The following is a 21,268-nucleotide window of genomic DNA, read 5'->3' as shown; positions in this document are numbered from 1 at the left end:
TCGTGTTTAATAAACGAGTAGGAGTGTTTTATAACTGAGGACATTCATAAAATATATTGTAGAACTGTTTGAAACTTAGGAATGTTATTGAAACAGCTCGAAAAAACCCTGGAATAATTCGCAAACGTTTGGTCGAATTAGAGTGACCATACACGTGATGAACATCAATCTTATATAGATCGATATGAGTTTGTACATCGGTGTCGTGTGCCATACCGGCGCAGTGAGTCTAAAAACAAAAGAGGCTCCCACAAGTTATCGACAGTATGTCAAAGTCATGGAGTCAAGGAGGGACACTAGCTCAAGATTTCGTAGGTCAGTCGATGAGGGTAGTCGATGATCGAACGTGAGAATAACCTTGATGAGTTTCTAAGTCTTCATCTAAACTTGAGTGAAACTTAATCTTTGATAAAGTCGTTCTCACTAGTATTGAGCTTATGAATTTAAAATACGTTTGAGAAATTTACCTAGCAATATGCACCTTATCAAAATAAAAATAAATGATTTAAAAAAAGTGAATTTCTTGATTTTGTTCATCTCCACAGGTTTAAATGATAAAAGCATAGAAGGGACTTCTGTTTGGGCAGACGGAACTAGCTCTCCCTACACTAACATCTGGAAGAATAATAACGATGCATCCAAGGACTGTGTAGTCGTATGTCAAACAGGCCAACGCTGGTGTTTTGTACGCTGTAATTGGGAATATAACCCTCTTTGTAAACGAAGTAAGTAAAGAAATGTTTAAATGATATTTCCCTTTTACTTCTGGCCGGAGGAGTGTAGCCTATCCCAGAATGCATTGCGTTTGCAAAATATAAACATTAGTCGTAAACTGTTTCAATAACTGTCGGAAAAGCACTTCGCGTACGCCATAGCGTCGATCAGCACTGTGCTCCGTTCACTAATAAAGCACAGTTTTCGACCAATTAGCGCGCACGTACTATCCTAACTATAGAATGAAATGAGTTATTGCTGAACGATTTTGAGAAGCACGGGTGACGTGCGATGAGAATGCGTCGGCTTTCACAAATGCGACCTGGGTTCGAGTCTTGCCTGGAGAGTTCTCCGGTTTTTCTCCCTCCTAAAAAATCAACTGCTAAATTCCAATTTCATGTTGGGCTTTCGCCTAGCATTGAATAGCATTGAGCAGCGCTTTTAAGTTTTCCATCAAAACATTTCATAATCTTTGTAATATAATGGTACACTTAACTACAAGCTTACCCTAACTATTGATTATAGCAGGTTTAATGTGTCACAAGGGATATTGTTACAAGGCTGGTAGTTCATCTATGACAAGTAGCAATGCGAAAAAAGCGTGTGAGCAATATGGAATGACTTTGATGAAGTTAGCCACAGAAGATCAAATACGATACGTTACGAAGAAAGTGATGGCTGAGACTGCTACGAATGTGTGGATGAGTAAGATAGCTTATTCCTTCATCCATTCATTTAATCCACATCATATTCCACCATCATCCAGTCCTACCCAACCCCTTGAGTGGTTGATTGGTTGGGTGTTTGAGTGGTTGAGGGGTTGGGGGGTTGAGGGGTTGGGGGATTGGAGGGTCCAGGGGTCCAGGGGTCCAGGGGTCCAGGGGTCCAGGGGTCCAGGGGTCCAGGGGTCCAGGGGTCCAGGGGTCCAGGGGTCCAGGGGTCCAGTGTTTCAGTCGTTCAGTTGTTCAATCATTTATAAAATATGTTGTATCCTTTTTTATTTAATCATTTTGTCATTCTGTGAGAAACGTTTTCCCCCCCTTTTTTCCTACTTGCTATAAAAGGTCTAAATGATGTAGATAACGAAGGCAAGTTCAAATGGCATGACCAGTCCCATCTGACTAATCCAAATTGGGCAGTCCTGGAACCCAAGAACCTTAACAACAATGAAGACTGTACAACATTAACTCCAGATGGAAGGTTTAAAGCTGTCCCTTGTACAGAAAATGCTGGACAAGTTTGTCAGAAACGTGAGTACTATACGCTTTTATTTTAGTTCACTGCTCACCTACTTGGTATACAAAATGCCTAAGTTTTCGAAAAACGACATCAAAATGAGCTACAAAAGTGTAGAAGATAAGCTCGTATCTGGAAAGTCTTAATCGTTCAAACAATGATAGTTTGGTCGTAATGTTTTCCTATTTCAAAGCACATGTAATTCCTCTAGAGCATCATTTCTTTGTTTAACGGTTGTTCGTCAGAATCGAATACAAATGAATATGGATACAAATCAAACAAAAAATATTATTCTTAAGAGAATGAGGTCTGTAAAGGGAAAACATTACGCCCAAGCTAAAGAACTCCGTTAACCTAATATAATTCCAGGTTTGTTTTATTATGTATAGAAAACTTGAAAACCTCGACCATCTTTTGAGTTTGATGCGCAATTTTTAGGTTATAAATTTATGGTCAAGTGGAACAAAATGTAGTGTTTTATTCTATATGTATTGTATTGAATATTATTGTTTTCTTTTGTAGGTTTTGAACAATGGGCATAAATTTTACTATCGATGTTTTAGTGGCCATTTGGGGGAGGGAGGGGGGTTGGGGGGGGGGGGGGGGTGCAATTTGGCATACGTTTATATTCTCTCAGCATAGAAGAAAACCTCTGTCTGAGCACGCGCAGATAACTTTTTACCTTTACTCAGCAAAACTTAAACATCCGTTTTGAATTCTTCGGCAGCCAGAGTAGCAAGTAGTTGTTTAGAACTACTGGAGCTAGGAGAGACAAAGAATGGTGTTTACTATATACATCCAGATACGTCCCCTGCACCTGTCAAAGTATACTGTGATCAAGAACAAGATGGCGGAGGATGGGAAGTCTTCTTCAGGCGTCAAGACGGCTCAGTAAAATTTCATAATAAGCTGTGGAATGACTTTAAATATGGGTTCGGTGACTTAGAAAACGAATTCTGGCTTGGTCTCAAACATTTAACTAGACTACCAGGGACGAAGGAATTAATGCTGAAAATCAAGAATTCTATTGGTCAAACTAGATATATACGTTATTTATACTTCAATATTCTACCTGAAACTAATAAGTTTGAGGCGAGAATTGGATGGCATAGAGGAGGTAAGCGAGCATGCAAAGTAAGTAAGCTATAACTAACATCGGTGTATAAAACATAACTGTGGGACAACTAACTTTTGGATTAAGAATCCTTAGACGCACTCGATCATGACATTCTTTGTCGTTTAGGAGCCAACAGTTTTAGGCATCGTATAAGTTGTTATCTTGCATCGGCGTCGAAGTTTTCTTAGTTCATTTGCCTGTCTGCCCACGTTACCCATAAATGTTATGGCAACAAAGAATGGTTATCGTATAATGGGGGATTTTCTTATGCAGCGCATTTCACATTGTCTCAATGCGCTTTACAATATGCTCAGTGGAGCATTTTATGGGCTACACGTACATTAGTATTTTGCCTACAAATATGAATATGCTATTGAATCGGGAGACACTCCCCTACTCTTACACGAATAAGAATAATTCAACAGTTTCTTTTATGTTCTTCATTGAAAAGTTAAAGTGCATATCAAGGAAAAAAAATTATTTCCAAAATCACTTATATGTGAACAGTATAGTGGTATGGCTGCAGTATTTTTGTATGTGGACTTGTCTTTTCAGAGATATAAACATTTAAGATATCAATATGCAAATGTGATGACGTAAATTCAAGAATGGGTTACATTTTGCAGTGTGATTTACGACAAGTGTTCTGAAGTGAATTAACCTAAAAGTGTACAAAATCATATATTTCAATCATAAGGATAATTTGCAAATGAAAAAAACAGCAGGTACTTTCCACAACAGCATTTTTGTATAATAAATTAGTCTTGAATTTACGTCATCTCATTTGCATATTGATATTTCAAATGTTTATATCTCCTAAAACCATTTTTACATACAAAATACTGCAACCATACAACTACACTATTCACAAATAAGTGATTTTGAAAGGAAAGAAATCATTGATATACACTTTAAGGTAGGGTTGGGAGAGAGGGCCTACGATTTTAAGTGTTTATGAGTAGACTTGAAGGTCTTTCCATTTGTAAATGTAATTAAAAACGTAGCAGGTTCTCCTAAATTATTTTAAGACCCTGGAATGAACCATGACCTCCCGCACAACAGACCGAAGCTCTTACCAGCTGAGCCGTAACCGGGCGGCGGTAGAAGTGGAAAACTGACGGCGATGACTTACACCACTCATAATACCGCCAACCGGTTGGCACAGTTGGTTGAGCATCGGACTTTCGTGCAGGAGGTCGTAGTTCAAGTGCCGGCCGGACCAACGCTCAGGGTCTTAAAACAGCTGAGGAGAAAGTGCTGCCTTTGTAATTACATCTGCAAATGGTTAGACTTTCAAGTGGCTCGGATCTCTCCACACTCATCATTACTAACCAACATCGGAGGGACGTTAAAGAACCACTGAGGACGTAAAAAGAAACCCTGGCAGTGACCACCCTCAGTGCCTACACTTCATACCAACCATCTCTCATGCTTGTAAATTTCATAAAAGCAATCTGTCATTTACAACTCAATGTAAAGCGCCTTTGATTATATCCATATAGAAAAGGCGCTATATAAATCATAAATCAAATCAAAGCAAAATACACGTACGAAATGCCGTAGCATTGAAATGGCTTCCCATAAGAATGGTATCGTATGAATGGAAAACACACCATACTTCAATGGCTTTTAATCACAACGCGTTGTTACTGCTACGATAAAAGATCACAAAGCTATAATAAGGCTAAGATTTTGTCGCATCGTTTCCCCGAAAACCGCATTTCATTCTCACTATCGTAGTCCGTCGTTTTCGGATCTTCGTAATTATCACAATAATAATAATTATTATCATCATTATTATTTTCTTTACAGTTAGTTTTTAAGTTTTAGCCAACTGAAAGCAAAAAAAATCAACATCAAAGTCTCAGTCGAGAAATTACCTCTTTTTATTCACAGGAAACATTGGAGGAGAAATAGGTAGAATTGCCAATATGAGGTTTTCCACAATTGACCAAGACAATGATCATAAAGTAAACGTAAGCTGTGCAGAAACGCATGGTCCTGGTTGGCTTTGGACATATATGCATCATGATAAAAGAGATTGCTTCAATCCTGGGTATAATTTGTTTGGTCCTTACAGTCCAAACGCTATCGGCAATGAGTCTCTTAACCTGTTCTACAATAACGTTGGACATCCTATCACCTACATTGAGATGAAAACAAGAGATAGATTAGGTAAGCGGGTAAACAGCTCGTAAAAGGGCAAAGAAGGTACCTTTTGATAGGTACCTACTTGTAAGGACGTTGTCATACGAAAATAGAACATTAGTGATTTAGTGGAATAGGAATTGTATTAAAAAACAAAAGAAGATCACTGAAGCTGAACTTTTTCTTTTGTCTTTTAATGTATTCCTTTCTCATTAAATTACTAATGTTCTAATATCGTGTGACAATGTGCACCCCCTGCGCCCCTCCCCTGGATCCACCCCTGTAATTCCAAAAACTCGTGCTTCGTGTTTTGTTAGGGTTTCCAAACACTTGAAAATACGGCCTCGTGCTTTCAAATGTTTTCTCGAGTTTGGAAACGCTAACGAAACACGAAGCACGAGTTTTTGAAATATTGCATAACAAGGAAGGTATTTTGAGGTGCCGAATTGTGCCCGACTTTGCTTCTAGAATTCAGCTTGAAGCTTATATTTGCAACTCATCAAATACATTTTATAACTTGAAATGCTAGATAAACTTAAGATCCGTCGTTTAGATTTTTACTTTAAGCTTTTTAATCGTTGAAATCCTTCACTTTCCACACGAAACCTTAGTACGTACGTTTGGGACAAAATCCGATCCGAATGATTGTAATTACCCCCTTTTACGATCTTTTATAACTCAAGAACCAAGTCGGTAACTCTTTTTCACTTTTTTGAATAAGCAACTGAAGATCTTTAAATGACTAGATTCGTTTTGTAGCATTTATTTGCTATTTCTTTCTTTGTTTCTTTGTTTTTGTTTTTTTCTTTCTTCTTCTTCTTTTCGTGAGGGTCATATAATAAAATGCTTAGGTCGGGCCGTACGGGAAAATATTTGGCTCTCGGTCATGTACGGACCTGGCTGCGCTCGGCCCGTACGGCATCACCTCGAGCCAAATATTTTCCCGTACGGCCCTCCCACTCAGTCAATAAGTTCATATAATTCAATAATGACAAAATTTAAATATTCAATAAGATCTTAACTATTTATTAATTATTTCATTTTATTTATTTTTTTAAGTTAAAAGTTACATTATAATGGCATATACTTCACATCTGGAAATATTGGGTGAATATTCACCGATATCATTTCCATAATTATCTATGTGCAGGAAACTCAAGATCTGTAATTGGAACAGCAACTCCAATGGATGGACTTACCTGGGAGGGTTTCAGTCTTCAATACATTCCACACCAGTTTACTTTTCATCTCTCTACCACTGATAAGGCTTGGTTTCTAGCTATCAGTCCCAGTGCTTATTGGTCATACTATACGTTTTCGTGGAGCGAACAGAATGGTATCAGAAGTTATGAAAACTCCATGCTTGTCATGCAGGATAAAGAGTTTCGAAGTGTTGGGTCAAGTTACAGAAATCGTTTTTATCTGGTTTTATCTGAGATTCAAACTACTAATCAGATGTTCAGGTTTATGACAAGAATGAAGGCCTGGAATCGAGATTTGACAGCCAATCAGATTAACGCGGACTTCATCGAAGGTAAGAAATGCAAGTTACTCCATAGCAGCCATTGTGGAGGAAAGTTGCATGTAACATATACCGCACACTCATTACAGAAGCTGCAAAACCTGTCCATCCAATAACAACACCTGATTTTTTGATCATTAATATGTACTTAAAAGTACCTATATTTAGGTACCTATACTTAACTTCGGTAGTTCGCTTCAGTTGAAACTCAACTGCTATCAATGGAAGCCGGCGGTTCGCAATTTACTCCATTCTCTTCATCAGTGCTCTGTTCAAAGAGTATTCAAAGCTACATGGCTCAGAGAGAAGTCGAAACAGACGTTGCGATCCTGAGGATCAAAACTTGGGCCTCTAGCTCCAATGGCCGCGCACTAACCAACTGAGCTACGCCTGCTAGCTCCTAATTAGAAGCGTCATCGTCACATCACGGTACTCCCAGCTTTTCCCAGTTATGCACATTCTATTTTATAGAGTAGACATGCTTGATAACAATTCCCTGCGGATCTGTTACACATTACTAATTCAAATTTAAAATCTTCTTTGTAGCAACTTTTACATTGGAAGGAGATGTAACGCACTGGGACAAGGCTGATGATAACCCATATAATTGGACGACCAATTCAAACTGTACAAAGAGTTCAGACACTGGACCTTGTCTGGATCATACGTATGGTTTTCCTCAAGGTATGATCTGTCAAACACAAATCACGAGTAGCTAATAAATCACATTTTGTGGAGGGAGGAAAACTGGAGAACTAGGAAAAAACCCCTGCAATTTAAGTAGAGCTCTAATTCCATGAATTAAAACCGAGACCCCAGATTTGAGAGACTAGATTAATATTTTCTACGCACCCTTGACTTCAAAATGCACCTCAACATGAATCCATTTGGTGAGAGCAGTGCCATGTGTGGCCGTGGAAAGGAGCACTTCTTTTTTTTGTAAATACTTATTCACTTGGATTTGAATGTTGAATACTATGTTTGAGCATAATTTTCAAACGGGATTTACCACTCTCTTGGGTTAAAGGTGGAAAGCCTAACAGGCTTTTCAATAGATAAGACTGCCGATAGATCTAATGAGAATTTGGGATATCATTTTTAAAGAGAGAAAAAAACGGAGAAAAGGAAGGAGAACTTCCCTCGAAGTACAAGAGATTATAAACAACAAGCAACTCTACTCATGATCACTTAAATCAAAAGTCCCAGACTCGAACCCAGGTTGCATGGTTGAGAGACGGTGCATTAGCAGCGTACATCTCCCACGCATTTCCTTGGATTGAGATGTGATTATTGCTTATAATTAAAATGTCAGTACCATGAATATACACAATATGCACATGCAGACAGTAGCTTTACACTTCTTTTTTATAACAAAATAGGTTCCTATTATTACTTGGAAGCATCGTACCCCACGCAGCAACATGACAGCGCGTCCCTCATAAGTCCAGTGTTCTTTCCAAAATATCACAAGTGCTTTTCATTCTGGTACTACATGGATGGTGAAGAAATGGGGGACCTGGTAGTCAAAATCAAGACCTACAGTAGAACAGCTTATACTCTAACCGTTGCAGAAACAGAAACTACGATACTGAAAAGAAGTGGAAATAAGGGCAAACGATGGAAACTTGCTGTGTTAAAACTTAATTCCAATAACCTCTTTTCGGTAAGAAACCCTTTTAGAGTATAGGTATATTATGAGGTAATGTCTGTAAAAATCAAACATAATCGAAAATTGGTGGGCCACGTTGAACAAATTATTTTTGTTCATGTTTGGTCCAAAGATGTGGAATACCACCCAAATGAACGTACTGGTGTTCATTTTGAATAATTTCACTTCTATTATAAGAAAATCATGAAAATCGATTTTGGACGTCGGCGCCCTCAAGTCAGCCTAAATCCAAGGTAAAAATGGTAGGCCTTAGAAAGGCGCTCGCGTATAAAAGTAAACGGCAAACGAGAGACGAGATGTTTTTTGAATATGGTAAGGGAAAGGTTAATGATTATTTTAAGCTAAAATATAAGTAGGGAAACGCGTTCTAATAAGTGAACAGGAACTTTTTACAAATTACATTTTTCTTGCCTTGCCTTGCCTTGCCTTGCCTTGCCTTGCCTTGCCTTGCCTTGCCTTGCCTTGCCTTGCCTTGCCTTGCCTTGCCTTGCCTTGCCTTGCCGTACAATCAATAATGATAAATGCTTATTCATTTTTCTGAATCAGCTCAATATTACAGGAATCGTTGGACAGGGCTACAAGAGTGACATAGCAATAGACGACTTATCAGTGTCCATGTCTGAATGTCCAGCAGGTCTCACTGATATACGTAAGTTAACTTAAACAAAAAAGTTTCCAATTCACCAGAAATGGTTCAGTTATTTCAAGGGGTGTGGGATGGAGCTTATTCTTCTTTCTCTTCGTTAGCTTCCGTATAAAGATCCTTGCAATCAATAAAAAGTGTATCTTTTACCTTAGATTGTTATCCTCCTTGTAATGAAGGATTCGCCTGCCTCGATGACAAAGGAGAATGTGATTGTAAAGGACTAAAATACGTCAATAGTACTTGTTATGATGGTAAGCTCATATAAATAACATCTTCGCAACAAATATCCACAGATCCGGGTCTCTCACTAATGACCGTCTTGATGCAGTTGTGTAGTCCACATTAGTGACCGTTTTTTGGAGGGAGAGGATTTAGTATGTATGTAAATTATGCTTTTTAAAGCAACATCTTTTTGGTAGCCCATCCTGTTTACAAGCTTTATTTATTTTCATCCCGTCTTAGGATTTTAGAATATAATCGACACCAAGACAAAATGCCTCCCAATTTTTGATAGTACCCAAAGTTGGGCTGAAAAATTCACAACCCCCATCCCACCCAACCAAGCAAAGAATAAACTATAAATGCAATCACAATGTTCCTGGGTTGGAGGAAAACCAGAAAAACCAGAGGAAAGATAAATAAAATGAGGCTTAGTAGTGGTCCACAGAGTGGCTCTTGCTCCACTGAATTTCGATGGCAATTTATAAATAAATATATTACTTTGGACAGAGGAAAACCAGAGACTCCGGAGATGATCCCTCAAAGCATAGGAAAGAGGCACAAACAACTTCAGTACATCTTTTACAAATAAAAAAATACAATTATTTCGATTATATTCATATTAATGATTAATTCTGCATTACATAACGCAGTACTAAAGAGTACGATATTTCACAAGGCTTCTCATTATTGGCCATTGGATGCCATTTCAAATGTCACCAACCTTCTGGGGTTCACCCACGGTAAAACGACAGGCGGTGTGACATCCGTTGCTGGTCCCGTAAACCAGGCTCTTGTCACACATGGAAGTACAGGACAAATAGTACTCGGGGACTTGAGCACCTCTTGTATCTTAACCTCTCCCTCGTGTACAAACGGCTTTACTTTCTGGTTTTGGCTCAAGTTCCCTAAAAATGAAGCTAGAGAAAGAAAAGTGTATTTATCTGTTGGGCAAGATGAAGAACGATCAAGAGGATTACAGGTAGAAAGAAACACATGCCATTCTCTTAAATATTATTTTTATATTTCAAATTTGTGGCATTGTTTTAATTTTTAAAACTATTTTGCGTTAGAGACACAGGATTTGTTATTTTTCAACATATTTTACAACCACCCCTCCCCGTACGGGGCTCTTCCGTGAGGTTCCCTCCACACGTACTACTACTACATTCTATATTTACAACTTACACACTCAACTCATATGTTGATTTTTACGGAGGTAGGAAACCCGGCGGAGAACCCGAAGAAAACCCTCCTGGCAAGGGAGAGAGCAACACATCAAACAAACTCAACTCACGTATGATCCAGTCTGAGCCTGAACAGTAAACCACTACGCCACCCATGCCACCATTAACTCCAATTAATTTTAACTCCATAAAGAAATCCTTTCCAATTCATGAACTGTAACGTTTTGCAATCCCCCTCCCCAACCCCCACTGGGATATAAATGTATGGAAGCAAATTAACGTTTACTCCTCTTCGGTATGGTTATGCCATGTTTTCACCAAAGCAGTCCGTTCTAATGTTTTACAAACCCGTAAAATACCCAAACTATTATATCTTAACCACATGAGATTCTCAAAAGTAGAGTGCATGAAGTAAAACCATGAAATAAAAAGAAAGTTGATACTGAAAAATAGTACTATTTTAGAGATTTATAGTCGCTATCACTCGACTTAAACAGTTCATTGCACAAAAACACAAATGTTTTTTTGTGAAGTTGTTTTTGTGGAATGTTATAGTTGAGTTATAGGAACTACATTAGTCACTAAATAGTACCATTTGTCAGTATAAATTTTGTTTTTATTTCATGATTTTACTGCATGTGCTCTACTGCAGAGCAGCTCCATTTTTTAATCTTTGTCTATGTGTTTTGATTCTAGGTGCTCCAGGATTTCAGTGTGATCGACAACCCAGCGCATCTCATCATCAACACTACAATAGAAGGAACGACTTGTGTAGCTGCCTTTGAAGCCCATGCCGCTATATGGTCTGTCATAGCAGTCACGTGGGGCACAACCAATGGACTAACTATTTATCATAACGGCAAGAATGTCACCAAATATCAGTTACACACGTGTTCTTCTGTAGCTTCTGTGTTTCCTAGCAACAGCCTATTACGCACAGGATTTGGAGGGATTTCCCCTGAACTCACTATAGATGATACTGTTATCTGGCATCGAGAGTTAGATGCCACAGAAATTATCAAAATATTTCGGTTCTTTACAGGTGATTATTAGTTAAATCTGAGCAGTTTATCGTAGATTCGAAATATTCCATACGCGTTTTCTTTTACTAGTACTTCCCAATATTCCTGTGTGCTTTATAGAACTATACATCTATATCTCGTATCGTACCTTTTCTTTTCTTCAGCTCCGCAAAAGACTCTTCTTTTATCGGTCAAGTTTCCTGACGAGGTTTTTCAAGACCGACTTCGAGATCGAGAAAGTCAAGAATTTAAAGACTTCCACAATAAAATCTTAGGGAATGTAAGTAATTTGACAGCTCAAAACATAATGCGAACGACCAATTTGGTGCCTCTTACCGCTCATTAACGTTTGCACTCCAGTCATGCTGTATGCTGTATTATTGCTGTTCACAAAGTCTCAAATCTGTTACCTCTATTTTCTAGATTCAGGCCATTTTTAACGGAAAGTCTATAAACTTCGATGATATCTTCATTAATCATTTGAGGTTTGTATTTTACGGCTCACCCTTCGGTTTTACAGGCAGCACTTACGAACTGCACTTTAGTCTTTGCCATCCTCTTTTAATTTTCCTCCTCCTTCTTTCGATGTCAACATAGAAAACGGATAACAAACAAATAAGAACACCGCCCTAACCTATTGAGTAGTAAGAGTCCCATAGTTGAGTGGGGTTTATTTTACTTCACATTTGAAAGAAAAACAAAACAAAGGGCTCTGATTTCACCTGTTTCTTAAGAAGGGCGGATTCAGGGGGTCGTCCTTGGAATTTAATAACATAATAGCCTCCTGTGATATGCTCAATATGAAGGAGGTCAATGATTAAGTATGTATATATTGTTTTTTTGTTGTCTCCATAGCAACGGGAGTGTCAACGCTCGTCTGTCCTTGTTTTTTCATGACATAACAAGCAAGGAACTTGACATACTGAATAACGCAGTTTGCCACAAACAAGCACTGAATAACATGGCAATCAAACCTCTTGGTAACATTGGGATTGTGTTTATGAATCACACAGGTAAAATACATCTAGCTGATTACTATTCGTCTATGTACTTATTGACTGAGTGGGAGGGCCGTACGCGAAAATATTTGGCTCGAGGTCATGTCGTACGGACCGAGCGCAGCGAGGCCCGTACAAATGACCGAGAGCCAAATATTTTCCCGTACGGCCCGACCTAACTCAGTCAATAAGCATTTTATTATATGAGCCTCACGAAAACAAAAAAAAACAAAAAAAAAAAAAAGGAAAAAGAAAGCGCGCGGATTCGAGCAGGGCCGGACGGGTTTTTCCGGCCCGCTTATGTCAACCCGTCCGGCCCCCATCACGTGACTTTTTCCAATGGTTTTATTAGAGCGCGCGAGCAGGGCCGTACGGGTCATATGATAAATCAGATTATTGGCCTTAAACATTTGCCCTATTTCACTTTGACGTCACTGCTTGTTTATGTGGGGGATAGAATCGCCAAATCTAATAGAAAATTCAACACAATTTGCTCCTAGCAAAACAGTTTAATCTAAAATGGCCTGGTTTTCAGATACAATATGTGTTAATATGTACTAAAAAATATTCTGAGCGTTTGCTGGCTATTCTACTTCTCTTCGTGGATTGATACGGGTTTTAGAACAATTTTCGGTGAATTTGCGTTGATTTGACCCCCTCCGACGACCATGATCCTTTGCGTTTAAACAATAGATTGTTTTGATGTGACGTCATAGTGAAATAGGGCAATTATCAAAGTTTCAGAATGAATCTGCAATTGCATGCTCCAGGGTCCGCGGAGGGGTGGGGCACACCCCCAAACCATTACTTCCCCCCTTTCTAGTCTCTCATATTTTCCAATCTTAGGCCCCCACTCTTTAGGGTGCTCCGCGCGCGGCATCTGCATGTGTTCTATCTGCATGTTTGAATAATGAACTTATGTCAGTACGTTTTGACATATCTTTATTTCCAACCAAATAAAATCAAAACAAAACAAAATCAAAACAAAATCTCATAAACACTGTATATCCCTTTTTTTTTTAAAGATATTCGCCAAAAGACAATCTGCCAAAGCACGCCACTGATAGACACAGACTACGGCTACATAGTTCAAAGTCCATCTTGTAATATGACACGTAACCTCGTCACAGTACTGTGACATGAATGACTGCGATGGTGTTAAAAAGAACTCATTATTGACATTCATATATACAGACTACCGCAAGAGATATGTAATGAGATGTAATAGCACAAGTAGCCCTGACACAGTAATTTCGTTTGATGAATGGAATGGTGTTAACAAAACTCATAATTAACATTGATAGGCACAGACTATATGTCTACAGAGTTCAAAGTCCATCTTATAATATCACAAGCAACCCCGTCGCAGTACTGTGAATTGACTGACTTGGATGGTGTTAACACAAACTCAATATCAACATTGATATGCACAGACTATATGTCTACAGAGTTCAAAGTCCATCTTATAATATCACTTGTAAAAATCATGAATAATTAATGAGGGCCTAAGCCAATCCAGATTTAGAAAGCAGGTCACATTGAATATCATGTCGTGAACCCGATACAAACAAATTAGAAAATGCAAATTAGACACATCCAACTGTAACATCTTCTTATTTATTTATTTTATTATTTTATATTTCTATTTCATATTCAGTTTTTTCTCTGCGTGTGTATTTATTAGCTCAATTATGTTATTTTCTTAAAAATTATTATGGTTATCGCCTTGTGAATTATTTGCCGACACTACGCACGGTTTCGTAATTTTCTATAGTATCTTAGGTTTTCTTTACTAGTTACTAGCCTTATGGTTATTAGACAGCCTGTAACGATAAACATTGCACTTTTATTTATTGTTTTAAACCTTGTATATATACAAGGTGCGAATAAATTCTTCATTATTATTATCATTATTTTTTTTTTTTTTAATTCTTCGATTGCACGTTACGTCATCGCGGCCATGTTGGTGCTATTTAACAAAAGATTTCTCATTAGCATCCATTGTTAACGGCACCACAATGGCCGCCATGTTTTTGTCTTTTAACTCTCTTGGGAATGCTTGCAACCCATCAATTGTTATTATTATTATTATTATTATTATCATCATTATTATCATTATATATTTAATATGATAATTTTTGACATAGAGATTTTCATTCAGGTCTTTTTCACAAGCAGTTTATATCAAACGGGCTTTGGAATGTCCAAAATTACCGACAATGCTGCTGTCTTTCAATGTTTTATGTTTAGCTTTATTTGATATTATTTTGTTTAGATTATTTGGTTATAGAGTTAGTATAATTGTACTATTTTCCGATGGGCGGTTGGTTTCCAAAGTGAGAGGGTGGAAGCTCACACTTTCTCACCACAGTCCTAATTCCGGATATTGAGCTCCATTTGCAAGAGTAGCGGGGTTCGATTCATCGTCAGGTGATTGTGATGGTCTAGCAGTCTCGCTTTTCTTGCATCGGCCATGCCAGGATTTCTGTTTCCTACATTCAAATAGTTTCGGAAAGTAGCTGTTCCAGAACGCCACTCTTAGTGAACTATACCTCCTGGCCATGACAGTCGTTCTCGTTTTGGAGATTTTAAGGTAAGCTTCGTTGGATGCGGTGAAAGGAGTCCACTGTTTTCTCGAGCCATGGATATTACCAGGGATACCAGATGTGGCGAAATTGATAAATGAGAGTACCATTAGATTACTGACAACCCTGCCAGAAGCATCAAAACTCAGCTGGTCCGTTCTTGGTGATTTCAACAACGGTAAACCAAAAATGTAGGGCAGTGTATCTTCCTGGGTATTTGCGCGGTTAGAGCGATGTGCGAATTCAAACATGTATGTAGCAGCAACATGATTGCTATGGAAGGTTAATACATCATGGGTAGGCGCGACAACCAAGTATTCACCCCTCATATCCAAGATCTTATTTCGAAATGCTCTAGACGTTGTTAAGTCACCCCAAGGCGTGTACTGGAACGAAAGAGCATCAAAAGCAATGGGTGCCTGTTGCTTGGTAAAATTTAAGTCTTTCTGGAAAAAATACTTATCCAAATACCTTTCGTATTCGATAATATTACTCATGCTTGATTGATGATAACCGTTTTTTCCTTCGTCCCTGACAAAGCCCGACATCAGTGGTAGCTTAAAGAAATTCCCTTTTTCTAATAACTTTCTTGGTTCATCTGGTAGGAAGTAATTGTCAACGAATGGCTGCACATTGAATTTATCTGTATTGGCATTAACCAAATTTCCAATGCTTAAGCCTCGTAAGCATTGTAATATTAATGTTGAGTTATATTTAAGGCAGCTAGCAGCCTTAATTAGAGTTTTACTGGCATTTACCACAGTGGCTTTTGGTTTGAGGGCAAAAGGAGCCAAGCCAACACCACTGATAGCTATTCCACGATGGAACAGATTCTTGGACAGAGGTGATAAATAATGTAATGAGACACTCGATCCTCCGACGCCTTCGCCGAGGAGAGTGACGCTACTTTTATTCCCACAAAAACCACCAATATTGTCTCGAATCCATTTAAGGGCTTCTATCTGGTCAAGGAAACCCAAATTCCCCGGTGCTTCTGAGTCCCCCGTGCTAAAGAACCCAAACGCTCCGAGTCTATATTGAATGGTAACAAGAACAACACCTTGTGTTGGAAGATACTCGCCTGGGGATACATCACGAATAGGGGTGCCTGCCACATAGCTTCCTCCGTGAATATAGACCACCACTGGATAATTTCTTGTGCAATTCGTACTTGGGGTATAGATGTTCAGAAAAAGACAATCTTCTCTCATATTGTTACGAAGGTCAAACCCAGGCCAGGCTCGTTTTATAGATGGCATGTATTTGTTCCTATTTGGTTGAACACATATGGGTCTGTAGTATGTGGCGTCGTAGTCATTTGGTCTTGATTGACTGCTAAGAGGTTGTGGAGGTTTGAAACGAATTGGACTCTGCGCATATGGAATACCCAAGAACTTGTACACGGTCTTCGTTTGTCCATTGTGTAATTGAACCGCTACTTCATTCCCAAGTACATCACCTTGTTGTGTTGAGACTCTTATCGATGTTACAGACACAAGTGAAACATGATGATACAGGAGAGAAAGGAAAACAAAGATGTACAACACTGACATCGTTGTGTAACCAATGTAAGTTCTGCTAACAGCTGATATTCTCTGATACTGTCTGGTGAAAGTGTCTCATTTTTATGTCCTACCAAACAACGTAGGACGTAAAAATATGACAAATATGTAGCCCTTTATTAATTATAAAGAGAAAACCTGTTGATTCATTTGTTTCGCATGAACACATCCTGTTTTCTCAAGGTAATACAAGATTAATGCCAACATTCCCTGGTTGCACGAAACATGACTGACTGAATAAACAACATTTTGGGACCATGTTGTCATTTTACTTCGAAGTTTTATGATGTAATGTTATTATCAAATAATATGCAATTCTAGTGTGGAATGAATTTGGACACTTTTACTTACTTTTTCAATAAATTTGAAGGCAAACAAGTAAATAAGTTCCTCAATCTTTAATATTGGCCATATAAAAAGAGGATTAGTTTGGTCATCTTAAGAAAAAAAAAGTATTAGAAAAGCTTTCTTTTGGAAAATTGAATAAAGATGTGATACCAAACCTGATAAACGCTGGCCAAAATGATAAAATGCTAAACAAAATGATATAAGAGAATAGTAAAGATTATGTAGTTTTTCAGAGTTTGTTAAATGTCAAAAGCTTCTTCGAATCCTTTCCCTGTTTCGATCCTATACAACTTCATTTATCGTTAATCCATTAGCGGTTTTGTAAATTATTTTGTTGTTGCTTTGTTATGAAAGAAATGCCACCAGTAGAATGGAATAAAAAGTATTTAAAATAAAGGATACACTAAAGTTCAAACTCGACACGGAGACAGTAGACTACGTATAAACGCGTGTGAGACCCAAACAAATTAACCAACAAATCAATAAACATAAAATTAAATCCGAAAAACGTCTGTTGATTCGTTCGCAGACAGCTTCTTACTCCCGAGGAAAGTTGAGAATTTCGTGTGGTAGAAAGCTCTTGTAAAAAGAGGTAGAAAGCTCTTGTAAGTTAAGTTTTGTCCCTAGTGTGCCTTTTGGCTAAGATTTCACAACAACCCCTTCAAGTTATGGTGCAAAATGAGAGATGGGGGAAAAATCCATTTTTCGTAGACATGTCACCGTGAAATGTTTGTCATATATTCTAAAAGAAAGCCCTCATTACCCTCTCTACTTTCAAGTTATTTCTTAATTAACAACTTATGAAAGAAGAAATATTGCAATATTTTGTCTCTCAAGCTTGCAAAGTGAAATTAAAAAGAAAAGAAAGAAAGAAAGAATCCGTATTTCAAAGCTTTCACGTTTTTGATCGAGAATTGCTCAATATCAATCGCCTGTCATTTTAGAGTTCACTGAGAGACAAACATAAACAACTAGCGACTGATAGGTCGAAACATGTCAAATTAAATAAGTCTTCAAAGATGTCTCACCCTTCCTACCACCTGAAAGCAGAAAAAAAGATTTAAATACAACCTCCAATATCATTTAAGTTTTCAAATGTTAGTTGCCTCCTAGTCAATACACAGTAGCCAATTGTGAGTACCCGAAACAAATAAAAAGGGAAGACAGAGAAAAATAAAAATAAAAATAAGAATAAAAATTCAAGAGCAAAAAAACATTCAAATATTGACCTCAACAACAGCCGAAAAACTATGACTCCCTTTAATGAACCATTTAATTCTCACATTGTAATTCTCTGATGTAAAATTAAAACATGGTCCAAAAATGTTGTTTATACAGTCCGTCATGTTTCGTGCAACCAGGGAATGTTGGCATTAATCTTGTATTACCTTGATGACAGAGAAGGTGTTCATGCGAAACAAATTAAATGAATCAACAGGTTTTCTCTTCATAATTAATAGAGGGCTACATATTTGTCATATTTTCACCTCTCACCTTGTTTGGTAGGACATAAAACTGAGACACTTTCACCAGACAGTATCAGAGAATATCAGCTGTTAGCAGAACTTACATTGGTTACACAACGATGTCACTGCTGTACATCTTTCTCTTCCTTTCTCTCCTGCATCATCATGTTTTACTCGCGTCTGTAACACCGATAAGAGTCTCAACACAACAAGGTGATGTACTTGGGAAAGAAGAGGCTGTTCAATTACACAATGGACAAACGAAGACCGTGTACAAGTTCTTGGGTATTCCATATGCGCAGAGTCCAATTCGTTTCAAACCTCCACAACCTCTTAGCAGTCAATCAAGACCAAATGACTACGACGCCACATACTACAGATCAGTTTGTTTACAGCTAGATTATTACCTTTTATCTATAAAGCAAGCCTGGCCTGGGTTTAACGTTAGTGAAAATATGAGCGAAGATTGTCTTTATCTGAACATCTATACCCCAAGTACGAAGTGCAAGACAAAATATCCAGTGATGGTCCATTTCCACGGAGGAAGCTATGTGGCAGGCACCCCTATTCGTGATGTATCCCCAGGCGAGTATCTTCCAACACAAGGTGTTGTTCTTGTCACTGTCCAGTACAGACTCGACGCGTTTGGGTTCTTTAGCACGGGGGACTCAGAAGCACCGGGGAATTTGGGTTTCCTTGACCAGATAGAAGCCCTTAAATGGATTCGAGACAATATCGATGGTTTTTGTGGGAATAAAGGTAGCGTCACTCTCCTTGGTGAAAGCGCAGGAGGATCGAGTGTCTCATTACATTATTTATCACCTCTGTCCAAGAATCTGTTCCATCGCGGAATAGCTATCAGCGGCGTTGCCCTAACATTCTTTGCCCTAAAACCAAAAAATACTGTTTTAAAAGCCAGCAAAACTATGATAAGGGCTTTCGCCTGCGAAAAACAAAACTCAGCATTAACTGTTAAATGCTTACAATCAAAGTCCGGCAGTGCTATTCTCAAACACAATACAGATCGATTTAATATGCAGCCATTCGTTGACAATCACTTTCTGACAGATGAACCAAGAAATCTGTTAGATAGGGGAGAGTTTCAAAAGTTTCCATTGTTGTCAGGCTTTGTCAGCAACGAAGGAGTCAATGCTTTTTCTAATCCTAATATGAGTAATATTCCTGAGTACAATAAGGAGCTGGGAAATTTTTTTAAGCAATTCATACATTTTTCCCAGGAACAGGCGCCAATAGCTTTTGATGCTCTTTCGTTTCAGTACACGCCTTGGGGGGACTTGCAAAGATCTAGAGCATATCGAAAGAATGTCGTAAATATGCGGAGTGACTACATGGTTTTAGGGCCTACCCATGAAGTCTTGTCCTTTCATAGCAAGCATGGTGCTACTACATACATGTTTGAATTCGCCCATCGCTCGCGTACACTTACAACAAGAAAACCATGGAAGGGAGTAATGCATGAAGATACAACTGCCTACAAGTTTGGTTTACCGTTACTAAAATCACCCAAAACGAACCTGCGCTTTGATGATGATGACAGAGCTGTCAGTAAGAAGATGGTGACCCTATTCACCAATTTCGCTAAATCTGGTAACCCTAATAGTCCTAGCATGCCTGCGGAGTGGATTGCATTCGACACAGCTAAGAAAAAGTACCTAAAATTCCAGAAAAACCAAGGGAAGGTAGTTAAATTGGCCAGCAAGTACCATCCTCTAAGAATGGCTTTCTGGGAAAAGTACTTTCCAAAGCTACTTCCATATGCAGTCACCTATGGCGAATGCAAGAAAAGTGAAGCTGCTAGACCAGAGCGATCACTTAAAGGATAGAACCCTGCTACTATTGTGCGTTGCGCTCCTAATCCGGAAAAATAAGTTTAAATACTTTGTGTGACTTTTCCACTTTTTCCCCCTTTTGGATACCAACCGCTTCCTTTATCAGGAAAATATTACAAACTATGGTAAAACCTAATCCTATTTAGTGAATATAATTATCAAAACTAAACTAAAACGCTGTTGATTACAACAAAAATGGATTGGCTATCGGGTTATCAAAAAAAAAAAAAAAAAAAAAAAAACAGCTGGCAGTGGTAGCCTCGTTCAGTTAATTGCTTGTGAAAAAGACATAATAAAGAATGAATATATTTCATGTCAAAAATTGTCAAGTTTACTTGTCACTGATATCAGGACCGTTCCAGCCTCCCCTGCCCCTATCGGTAGCTGTACTCGTTCGGTTATCAATAATATTATGTGTATTGATATTTGAGCAATGCTTTATGTGCGTATTCCAATATTCCTAGACGCTGTCACGGAATTTCCAATCACAATACTTATTCTTGAACTCTGCTGAATAAAATTATTTTGAACCATAACTAAATTTTATTTGATAGCTCTTTTTCGTTGAATTTTGAAATTTGGGATTTAATTGTACTCCTCTTGTCCAATCAGAATCGAGTAATTTTGCAGAGTGTTATAATATAAGACATGACACTGTTCAAAGGCAATTAACTGTATTTTAGTATTCACTTTTGTAGTTTTTTATGGCTCGAAATATTATTTTACGGATGCGAGGAATTAACATTTTACATTTTGTGGATTACGTTTTTGTTAAAGAATGAATTTTGCATTGATTCTAGTTTATTACGTACGGCCTAGCAGAATAGCGGGTTCACTAGAGTGACCACAGTAAATCCGTGAAACACTAATTACTAAATAGTACAAAATAGTGCTAATTAAACAATAGAAAACAATGGAATTTGCATGAAATTGTGCTATTTAGCCTTACTAAAGTTTCACGGATTTACTGTGGTCACTC

At 38.1% G+C, this 21,268-nt stretch overlaps 3 protein-coding genes across 4 annotated transcripts in view; 2 read left to right on the top strand and 1 right to left on the bottom strand.

Moving 5' to 3' along the window:
• Nucleotides 1-14,385, top strand: part of LOC116287524 (uncharacterized) — a 39,609-nt gene extending 25,224 nt beyond the window's left edge. The window contains exons 28-43 of one of the 2 annotated variants that reach the window (XM_089036911.1): nt 546-725; nt 1,240-1,419; nt 1,779-1,964; nt 2,678-3,067; nt 4,964-5,242; nt 6,366-6,749; nt 7,284-7,421; nt 8,117-8,400; nt 8,953-9,055; nt 9,205-9,303; nt 9,925-10,253; nt 11,155-11,500; nt 11,645-11,760; nt 11,904-11,965; nt 12,336-12,493; nt 13,504-14,385. In XM_089036911.1, coding sequence (XP_088893037.1) covers nt 546-725; nt 1,240-1,419; nt 1,779-1,964; nt 2,678-3,067; nt 4,964-5,242; nt 6,366-6,749; nt 7,284-7,421; nt 8,117-8,400; nt 8,953-9,055; nt 9,205-9,303; nt 9,925-10,253; nt 11,155-11,500; nt 11,645-11,760; nt 11,904-11,965; nt 12,336-12,493; nt 13,504-13,616 — 3,347 coding nt within the window. In that variant the 3' untranslated portion in view covers nt 13,617-14,385. Of the gene's footprint in view, nt 1-545; nt 726-1,239; nt 1,420-1,778; nt 1,965-2,677; nt 3,068-4,963; nt 5,243-6,365; nt 6,750-7,283; nt 7,422-8,116; nt 8,401-8,952; nt 9,056-9,204; nt 9,304-9,924; nt 10,254-11,154; nt 11,501-11,644; nt 11,761-11,903; nt 11,966-12,335; nt 12,494-13,503 lie in introns of those variants that run through there. The other variant, XR_016121141.1, reaches the window with a different exon arrangement.
• LOC116287340 (acetylcholinesterase) lies at nt 13,404-16,655 on the bottom strand. Its single transcript, XM_031694015.2, has one exon. It carries the CDS (start codon nt 16,614-16,616, stop codon nt 14,841-14,843), a length of 1,776 nt encoding a protein of 591 aa, XP_031549875.1. The 5' UTR covers nt 16,617-16,655; the 3' UTR covers nt 13,404-14,840.
• Nucleotides 16,656-18,515: 1,860 nt separating this feature from the next.
• On the top strand, nt 18,516-20,756 carry LOC116287580 (cholinesterase-like). Its single transcript, XM_031694274.2, has one exon. The coding sequence runs from the start codon at nt 18,559-18,561 to the stop codon at nt 20,281-20,283; it is 1,725 nt and encodes a 574-aa protein (XP_031550134.2). The 5' UTR covers nt 18,516-18,558; the 3' UTR covers nt 20,284-20,756.
• Nucleotides 20,757-21,268: the final 512 nt, after the last annotated feature.

The sequence above is a fragment of the Actinia tenebrosa genome, unplaced genomic scaffold (assembly GCF_029948245.1).
Source record: "Actinia tenebrosa isolate PJP-AT-01 unplaced genomic scaffold, QUT_ActTen_1.0 PGA_scaffold4__44_contigs__length_22323623, whole genome shotgun sequence".
NCBI lineage: Eukaryota > Metazoa > Cnidaria > Anthozoa > Actiniaria > Actiniidae > Actinia > Actinia tenebrosa.
The sequence above is the reverse complement of the archived record's forward strand: the minus strand, read 5'-3'. Positions and strand labels throughout refer to the sequence as shown.

Excerpts from the sequence above, each read along its gene's own strand:
- LOC116287580 (XM_031694274.2), top strand. The coding sequence starts at position 18,559 with ATGTCACTGCTGTACATCTTTCTCTTCCTTTCTCTCCTGCATCATCAT.
- LOC116287340 (XM_031694015.2), bottom strand. The coding sequence starts at position 16,616 with ATGTCAGTGTTGTACATCTTTGTTTTCCTTTCTCTCCTGTATCATCAT.